Genomic DNA, 10,264 nt, shown 5'->3' with positions numbered 1-10,264 from the left:
ATTGAAATTACTCATGCTTATTTTAAAATATGGTCTGTGGCTACAATCAAACTATCATTTCCACAAATGCAAAAGGACTGAGTATTGAAAATGTAGCCAAAAGTATGGTGATGATGGAATTGATGTAACCAAAGAATCAGAACTATTAACATTACATGGTGCTCTCCTCTGACAAAATTTTGATAGTGTTTGTTGGTGGCCAGTGCAGTATGCTAGGAACAGTTGGACCAGAAAGAACATTTTGAACCCTAAGCAGTGTGTTAGTGGAGGAGATTCTGTAGATTGCTTTTCTGTGTGTGTGGAAAAATGAGGGACTAAGAAATTGGACATCAATAGGAGACGTTATAGTGGTTTTCCAAGGAGATGTTATAGTGGTTTTCCAGTTATGTTCATCAAATTCTAATGTTTGCAGAGGGAACTTGGACTGACTTGAAGTAAGGGGGATTGACAAGGAAGGTCACAGATGGTGAGTTTCCAAGCTTCCCACTTCTGTAGTCAACCACAATAGTCTCATCTGTTTAATATATTAGGGCTCTATGAAAAAAAATTTCAAACTTAGTTTCCATTGTTAAAAACTTATAAAAATCACAACATAGCCTGATATAAAGGACTACATGATAAAGATGACTGATTATAAACACCATAGAACTTTGGGCAAAAAGAATCTCTGTGAGATGGGGTAGAATTAGGGTTGCACTAAATTAGAAGATTAGGAAGTTATCCCAGTCTAATCACCAGGGAGAAGGGCTATAGGCACCATTGCTTGCTAATCCCATTAGTGTCTAACACAAGGTAGGTACTTTTGTAAATATCTATCATCTGAGCTATGGAAGGAAATAAGGTTAGAGAAGCCTGTGGGGCCAGATTATAGCAGGTTTTGATCTAAAGGAAAAAAAAAGTAGTAGATAAAGTAAATAAAATTCCTGAGAACAAAATGTCATCATACAAAGTTTAAGGAAATGGCATGTGATAAGAACTTTAGGACGAAGACAAGCATTAAGGGGAGCAGCCAGAAAGGTACTGATGGTTTGGTCAATTTATAGTATTAGAAGAGTCCTCACTTTTAGGTATTTGGTGTATTTGTGGAAGGGAGTTAAAAGCATTAAACATAATTTTGGCCCTCAAAGAGCTTCAGGTATGTAGAAAAGGCTTAGAATGAGTAGGTGATTTCAAGGAGGGCCAAGAGATGGAAGAGCAGCTCTGGAACTTCTAGCTTGAAGTTTTTGGAAATTCTTTAAAAAAGGAAAAGGGGCAAGTCCATATGGCCACAGATAAGTATGAAATTTTAAAAACTGATCTTTTATGATCGAAGTGAGAATAGTGTTCTCTTTAAGGAGGGGGCAGAGTAAGAGAGAGCCTTCTGGTGTGCTGGAAATGTCTTGATCCAGGTGTTGGGTTTCATGGATGTGTTAAGATGTAAGTTATGTAATTTTTAGAAATTGCTGTATGTTTTTAAAAGTACCTTTCTATGACATTTTGGACAATTCTCTGAAAACTTATGCCTATAAAATGTATATTTAGACTTATAATTTATACTTAAAATTCTTCCTTGGATGTAAGTATACAGTTTAAATTTTTTTATACCATAAAGCTCAAGTCATATTTACATTTGCTTGGTTAATGACATGGCACATCAGCTTTTAGTCTTTGAGGTAACTGCACTTAGGGAGATGCCCTGTGGTCACATATGTTTCTATCCTTTGCTTTCCTTTCTCATTTTCTCCTGTCAAATGCAAGCTATTCTGCTAAGGAGGAAAAACCCAGCTCCTTTGTATCTGCGGACAACATTATCCCAGTAATTGACAAACTACACTATAGCAGGGAACTCAATGTATTCCTTTGGAGCAAGTGTTCCCATTTTGTATCATTCCAGCATCATTCACAACTAGTGCAGATGGTTCTTTCTTATGCTGAGAACAGCCTGAAGTTTTCACCAGGTAATTTTTGATTTCTTTACTGACCAATATTCCCTAAATTCATAAGAAAAAATGTGATAATTTTACCATGTTAAAAAGATCACAATTAATAAGAGCTTATACAGCATGTTTATCACCTAACCATAATATAGTTAACACATGGCAGAAGAAATTGCTTGGGTTTAAAAATAGCTTTATTTAGCATACCAAAAACACAGAAACATAAGAAAAACCTTACCTAGAATAAACATAAAAATAGTTAAATACCATAATTTAATGTAAACCAAGTGTTTAAAAATGTGTAATATTATAAAATACATGCTATTTACACAGAACCAAGTTAAAGCTACCTCCACAGTTATCCTATCAGATCATCCATCTTGAAGTCATCAGTAACAATGAATCAAACACAGCATCTGTATTTGTACTGGTCAATAGGAAAACAAGAAATCATTTAATTTACTTTAAACAGATACAATTCATTGTAATATTCAAAGCAGGGAGGCAGAAAAGTGCCAGTTCTAGGATTCCAGACACAAGCAGTACGTGTGGAGGCCTGGAAACGGGTCCACTGGAAGACCCGGAAGCCCATTCTTTCATCTAAATGCACATTGGTTGATTCAATTTAGTTACTGCTTAAGGAAGGTACTAAATATATCTGTAAAAATAAACCTTTATTAAAAATAATCAAAGGCGAATGTAATAGGTAAGAAAGGCCAAAGCATAAAAAATATATGTGATTCCAGATAAGCCCCTTTAATTATAACAAATGTTAAGAAACGCAGTTTATAAAACCCGATTGGGGTAGCAAAAGGGTTTCTAAAAATGTCAAACCCAAACCAATATCAAACAAAACAAAGTAACCGAAGAGACTGTTTCTTGAAGAAAGAAGTATTTATTTTGTGTATCTTAAAAATTTACTTATCCTGTCCTTATCACCTGAATGCTGCCAGGAGACCTGTGGCTGATGCCAATTATCACTGTGGAGCAGTGTGGTCTGTGACCAACAGTCTAAAAAGCTGTAGTCATTGATCAGTTTAATCATTTGGCTTTTCCTTCAAGGATCAACATTCATTCTTATACTGAAATTCGGGTATCTCTAAGAGGCAGCATTAAGTCCAATACCAGGAGTTTAGAATGTAAAATAAAATTGCAAGAATACATACTTAGTAATAGAACATCCTGCTTCTTTGTCTAATCCGGTAATTCTCAAACTTTTGGTCTCCAGACCCTTTTATACTCAACATTTGTTGGGGATCTGGACACCAAAGAGCTTTTGTTTATGCAGTTTATATCTACCAGTATTTGCCATCTAAGAAAGTAAAACTGAAAAAATTTTTAAGTATTTATTCATTTAAAAAGTAAAAAGTCCATTACATGCTAACATAAATAACACTAAAACAAAAAAAAATTCATGGGAAGATGGCTTTTACATTTTTAACTACTTTTTGAGAGAGAGAGAGAGTGGAAAGACAACTGATGTCTTGGTTATTATTATGAGAATACTTTTGATCCCACAGATCCCCTCAAAGGGTCTCAAGGACACCCAGGGGTTCATTGGCCACACTTTGAAAACTGCTGGTTTAATCTAAGGCCTGTTATTAATGACAAAAAAGAAGTCCACACAAAAGGAGCCTTACTTTTGCTTTAAAAATAAACCAAAATACATACCTACACACATGCACACAGATCACTGGCTCAAACACTCCCACTCTCAGCTTTAAAGAGAAGCCACAGATCACCATGTACTCATGACCAAATTCAAAATAATATTGTCATTTCTGCTGAGACCAGGTTCAAGATTTATTCATTTTTAGTTCATGAAAGCTATAAAACCTATTATCTAAACATAGACTTCTTAGTTCCCTTTCCAACATTTGCTTAATCCTGTTTGTGCTGATCTGGCAGTCGTCATTAAGTAGGCCCAGCATCGGTAGAGACCAGAGAATGACAGATGTTTAACTAAGAGCCCACACACTCAGATTAGGAACACGTTAGCCATTTATGGAGCCGCCTACTCTACTTCCTCACTATGTGAAAACTCAGATACATTTTAGGGAAACGGGGAGAAAATTCTCCCTTCATAGGAGCAATGAGAACAATGCTATGACCTTTCATCTAGAGAGCTCTTCACGTCTTACAAATGACTTTCATGCACACCATCTCATTAGATACTTTTAAAGCCCCAGGAGAAAGGCAGGGCAAAGGATACTATTGCTGTTTCAGAGGGGAGGAATTTGAGGGTCAAATGTGGGTCTTTGCCAAGGTAGCCTGGCCAAGTGTATGGCAGAGCGGAATTTGAATTCAGGTCATCTGACTCCTTATTTTAGGGTCCTCCTGCCTTGGGTCTGGGGGAGTCTGGGTGGGCTGGAGATGGAGGCAGCAGGGTATGACACTTCCAAAACCTGCATTCCTTCTGCCTGCTCAACCATTTTATCCAACACTATGCAGTCATGGGAGTGGCACAGACATTTCCCTGACCGATAATAATGAATTTTCCATCAGTGCATGTATAACTTTTATTTTTCCTTTCTGAGCCAGTTTATGTTGGCAGTTCATTCACAGCCTGTTCCCCCTGCTCCAAGGGAAAAGCAAAAATCCTGCAGTTAAAAAAAATCTGATGAAAATACAAAATGAAATAGCAACAATGAGGTCTGTGTGCAGGTATAACTAGATTTATTGTGCATCTGGCACAGCACAGACTTTGCAATCTTCTTCCACCAAATGGAGAACAATATAAAAATCACAGTTCTTAATTTAATGGAAAATTGCCTCCTAATCATCTTGAGACAAAGGCTTCACTCTATATAAAAACATTAAGAAAATAATTTCAGGAATTTTAACTAAATTCTTAGGTGCTTGAAGATTCTGTGGTGGTAGGAGAAGGAGTAGAGTAAAGAGCAATGAAACAACGAGAAAAAAATACTGTCGCCAATGGGCAAAGGAGAAATCTGCATGTGTTCCCTGTCATTAATACGTGTATCTACTTGAGAAATTATTCTTTTGCCAGGAAATCCACTCCATCAAGATGTTAGTACAAATAGCATGAGACATGCAAAGATACTGAGCAAATACTGTTTAATTTTTGTGGGGGAGGCAGTCAATAACAGCAACAAAAATCCCTCCTACGAAACCAGCCAAATGCCACTAAGGACCCATGATTTTCTTGCTGTCCCCTGAAATAAGCAAGGTATTGTTTATTGTGCCTTCCTTCTCTGTCAGTCACCTTCTGAGACGTTCCTAAAGTCAAGACTGACTGCATGCATTTTTTTTTCCTTTTAAGGTAGTTGAAGAAGGTTAACAAAAGCCTGTAAGAATTAGAAAACATGCTAAGTTCATCTTATTTTCAAAATTCAACAGCATGTCGCTACCTGTTACACAACTTGTTGGTGCCTTCTCCCCCACCCCGGTTTTGGTGAGTAATGTTCTAACTTTACAGGTGATTTAGATAGATGTTAATGACTTTTTAAGACAGTTGCCCATACACTGGGCTGATGTACAAACACATATATGTGCATGTACATATATACATAAACATATATGCGTACACACATGTACATCTCACATGAAGACCTCCACTAGTATTTTTCCCTCTTAACATATTTCCATTAGCAAAAATGAGCATGGATGATGAATTTATAGTAGGAAACAAAACTAATGAAAATCAAATCAGAGGATGTGAAGTGGTATGCTGTCAGAATCCAATAAGTCAAATGCACATTTATGTAGTGGTAAAGTGCTAGAAAGTTCTTTCATTAGTATTTTAAAAATGATTATAATAAAAAGAAGTGTGCAGTTTCATTTGATGGTGGTGACCACAGGCACCATAGCAATGGCACTGGCTGAGTTGGAGTTGATGATGTCCTCATACTCTGGGGGTGGATCTAAATGAGGTTCTGTTTCACTCCTCCGCAGGTTCACCTGACCAGTGGCTTCCTCGTAGGTCGGTGGGGGATCGCAGTTGGACAGGCGAGTGGAGACGGAATCTGAGCGCCCAACTACATATTCCAGAAAGCCTGGCGACAATCCGCTGCTATCAAAGACTTCATCTGGTGGGGGAGGCGGAGTGATAATATTGAGGTGCTGAGGGAAAGGAATATGGCCTTCAGTCACCGTCTGTCTGCGAGTTTTGTTTCTTAGGAAGCATCTCCAGATTAGGAAAATGACAAGGAGGATAATGAAGAGGCCAAAGATTAATGGAAAGGTAAGGTAAAATTGAAACCAGTCACTTCCTCTGTTACTCTCTCCTTGTTGTGCTTTTGTGTAAGTGTTCCAAAACTCCTTCTGAAAATACAAGATGAAATGAATTGAAAATCAGTGTAAGCAAAAGATAGGAGATAGCAAATGAACACATATCTGGGTTCTATTAACATGATGAAAGCAAAACCCAAAACCAGACTCGCTGGTTCAGATGACCTACAGCCTATATTTTCCCTGACAAGAAATTACAAATCATGGTGCTTACTCTGGATCCTCCCCTAAAATGGTCAGTCAGAACCAAAAGTCTTCAAGACTTGGTGTTATTTATATTTTCAGTTATGACATATTAGAAGGGGAAAAAAAGCATAAGGGATTTTTCCTTTTTCCAAATATACCACATAATCTTCCCTTTAAAATATAAGTTAAATACCATTTTCCAGGTCCAATTACGAGGTTCTCATTCATGGACCCCATCATCATTGTGCTATTTCTGGCTGTTGTAGGCTCTTACTGTTCAAATGCTTCACAGATGAATGCCTTGTTTTCTAATGGTTCTGTTTGGGATCCTCTTCTACCAGATATTCCTCCCCAGCCCCAAAGTACACAGCTCTAATGCATCTAAGTGAGTCCCTAGCCTATAAACATTCAATAAGTAGTAGTGATTATAATGAATTCTTGTATATCATAATCAAGCCTCTGCTTCAAATTGACTGATTCATCTATATCCCAAACCTTGGTACAAACACCACCCCCAGTGCTATTGACTTTGTTTTCAAGGCTTAAACTTAGCCAATAATAGCTTTTTTTTTTAAACAATATTTGCAGGCACTACAGGTCACTGATATTATTTAAATATCTGGCAGAAAGTAAGACGGTGGGCACTATAAAGCTGCTTGTTTTATAATACTATATTTTATTAGTCATAAAGGCTTTTAAAATACTCTGGGTATAACAAATGACCCACAGTCATCCATGTTCCACTCCTGAACTCAAAGGTACATTATTATTCCAACGTTCTGTGATTCTAAGATAAAATTTCAGTATGCTATAAGAAATATGGTATTTACTAAAGGCTATGTACAGATGAAAATACACAAGGTGCAATATTAAAACAAGCCAAGAAGAGTAGAGACAGTATAATCCCAAATCATACAGCATTTATTTTAGGACAATAACCCCAAACTGGAAATTATATTTTTATTAGTGAAACAATCACTTGATAAGCACAGGTTGAAAACTCATGAAACACAGATACACGAAGCTTTTTTTAAACAATAAAACTGTACACTATAACTTTTTGTATAACCGTTACTTTTAGGGTTGCCAACTGTTAGTACAGAAAATGTATATTACATAAACATTTACTAATGCAGAAACATCTAAAAAAGAAAACGAATCATCTGCAGTTAATTACATTGCAAAGATATAATCACTATTAACATTTTTGGTTTACATCTACTCTTAGTTCCAACTCACATTCGAATCCTTACACACATACACATTCTTTAGAAATTTGGAATCAAACTGTACTAAACCACAATAAGCTTTTTAGTATCTGATTTGTAGTCGATTTTCTTTACCTATATAGATGAGGATTTCTCCTCTCTTCCTAACCACAAAACACAATAAATATGTGATTTCAGATAATTATCTAAAGCTAATCTTAGATAAACACAATAAAATGTGGCTTTTTAATCTTGTCCAGTCACTTTGGGATAATCAAGCATCAATGATGCACATGAAAATGATTTTTTTCATGCTTGGCTTGTGTGATTCAATTTCTGTGGTTTCTTTGGCACGCTCAGAAATAAATCTACAGACTAGAAATTTTTTTTTTCTTTGGGAGAAAAAAACTTTAAAACAAAGTCACACTTTTATTTTCCAGGGTTAAAAATAAAGCTTCAGCAAAAATGGAACTACAACACTAATTTTTACTTTACCTACAGCAACTCAATTCCTACGCCACACCCAATAATGAAGGTATAATTATCATCCCTACTTGCAGATGAGGAAATGGAGGCTCAGAGATGTTACCGAATAATAAAACCAAGGTCAGTTAACACACAAATGTTGGGGCTGGGATTTGAATGCCACAGGCCTGATGTCAGAGCAAACCAAAAAGCAATCTGCCCTGATGTATAAGGTATTTTAAACCTGGACACTTTCCTAGAAAATTCAGTCTTCTCATCATGTTAAATGTGGAGTTGAAAGCAAGTAACATTGATCTGAATAAAAGGTACTGACAGATTTATTGCTTGGGAGACTAGCCTTACTTTGTCTTTGAGGCAAGAGAATAGGAGAAATAGTCACATGAAATCAAGTAAAATACTATAACTGCCATTCAAACAAATAAACCCAGTTTATGTCTTTCTAAGCTCTTTAGATTATTCTCTGTCTTACTGAAAACAGCGAGAAGATATTCAGAAAGAGCAAATAAATGATTTCAAGACTTGGTAAAAAACCTTAACCTCTACTGCAGAAGGTATTCATTCATATGGATTAAGACTTGCCTACCAGGTGAGTGGCAAGCAGCCTGCTTTATGAAGAAGGTATGATTGATCTCCAATGTGAGGTAACACAGGTTTTGTTGTTACTGATGCTTCTGTTTTGTTTTGTTCCTTCTTTCCATGATGGCTTTTACTTTTGTCATTTCTTAACCCTGGGTCTGGATCTTTCAGATTACATGTAAGGATCAAATTTAACTTGCATGGAAAATAATTAATAATTTATAACTAAATGTAATATTATAATAATATAATATATAATATATTTCAATGTGATATTATAACGAATAAAAATATTATTAAAAAAAGACTTGGTAAAACAGTGCTTTAGAGGGAATGAAAATTTGTTTAATGAAGAAAAAATTTTAATGAAAAAGATTAAAGGGATTCAGTAGTTTTAGATAAGGCTAAAATTACAGATAATAAATGTAATCTGAAGGGACCAGACAGGTCTGACAATCATTTCAGATATGGAAAAACCCTTGCATCCCTGGGATAAATCCCACTTGATGATGGTGTATGATCCTTTTAATGTATTGTTGGATTCAGCTTGTCAGTATTTTGTTGAGGATTTTTTGCATCTATGTTCATCAGTGACACTGGCCTGTAATTTTCTTTTTTTGTAGTGTCTTTGTCTGGTTTTGGTATCAGGGTGATGGTGGCCTCATAGATATGAGTTTGGGACTGTTCCTTCCTCTGCAATTTTTTGGAAGAGTTGGAGAAGGGTAGGTGTTAACTCTCTTCTCTAAATGTTTGATAGAATTTGACTGTGAAGCCATCTGGTCCTGGACCTTTGTTTCTTGGGAGTTTTAAAATCACAGTTTCAATTTCAGTACTTATGATTGGTCTGTTCGTATTTTCTACTTCTTCCTGGTTCAGTCATGGGAGATTGTGCCTTTCTAAGAATCTGTCCATCTTATTGGCATAGAGTTGCTTGTAGTAATCTTTCATGATCCTTTGTATTTCTGTGGCATGTGCTGTAACTTCTTTTTGATTTCTAATTTTATTGATTTGAGCCCTCTCCCTTTTTTTCTTGATGAATCTGGCTAAAGGTTTATCAGTTTTGTTTGATCTTTATGATTTCTTTCCCTCTACTAACTTTGGGGTTTTTTTGTTCTTCTTTCTCTATTTGCTTTAGGTGTAAGGTTAGGTTGTTTATTTGAGATTTTTCCTGAGGTAAGATTGTATTGCTATAAACTTCCCTCTTAGAACTGTTTTTGCTGCGTCCCATAGGTTTTGGATTGTCATGCTTTCATTTGTCTCTAGGTATTGATTTCTTTCTTCAGCAATCCATTGGTTATTTAGTAGCATATTTTTTAGCCTCCATGTGTTTTTTTTACACATTTTTCCTTGTAGTTGATTTCTAATCTCATAGCATTGTGGTCGGAAAAGATACTTGATACGATTTCAATTTTCTTAAATTTATCAAGGCTTGATTTGTGACCCAAGATATGATCTGTCCTGGAGAATGTTCCATGAGCACTTGAGAAGAAAGTGTATTCTGTTGTTTTTGGATGTAATTGCTATAAATAGCAATTCAGTCCATCTTGTTTAACGTGTCATTTAAGGCTTGTATTTCCTTATTTTCATTTTGGATTATCTGTCCATTGGTGAAGGTGAGGTGTTAACGTCCCCTCCTATTAT

The 10,264-nt window shown here is 36.0% G+C and overlaps 1 protein-coding gene across 6 annotated transcripts in view; it reads right to left on the bottom strand.

Annotated features, from left to right (window-relative positions):
• Nucleotides 1-2,118: 2,118 nt before the first annotated feature.
• PRRG1 (proline rich and Gla domain 1) overlaps nucleotides 2,119-10,264 on the bottom strand; it is a 159,643-nt gene continuing 151,497 nt past the window's right edge. For 4 of the 6 annotated variants that reach the window (XM_007121417.4, XM_007121418.4, XM_055081685.1 and 1 more), the window contains one exon: nucleotides 2,119-6,200. In XM_007121417.4, coding sequence (XP_007121479.1) covers nucleotides 5,715-6,200 — 486 coding nt within the window. In that variant the 3' untranslated portion in view covers nucleotides 2,119-5,714. The remainder of the gene's footprint in view (nucleotides 6,201-10,264) is intronic. The other 2 variants (XM_024117663.3, XM_055081684.1) reach the window with 1 other exon arrangement.

The sequence above is a fragment of the Physeter macrocephalus genome, chromosome 21 (assembly GCF_002837175.3).
Source record: "Physeter macrocephalus isolate SW-GA chromosome 21, ASM283717v5, whole genome shotgun sequence".
Taxonomy (NCBI): Eukaryota; Metazoa; Chordata; class Mammalia; order Artiodactyla; family Physeteridae; genus Physeter; species Physeter macrocephalus.
The sequence above is the reverse complement of the archived record's forward strand: the minus strand, read 5'-3'. Positions and strand labels throughout refer to the sequence as shown.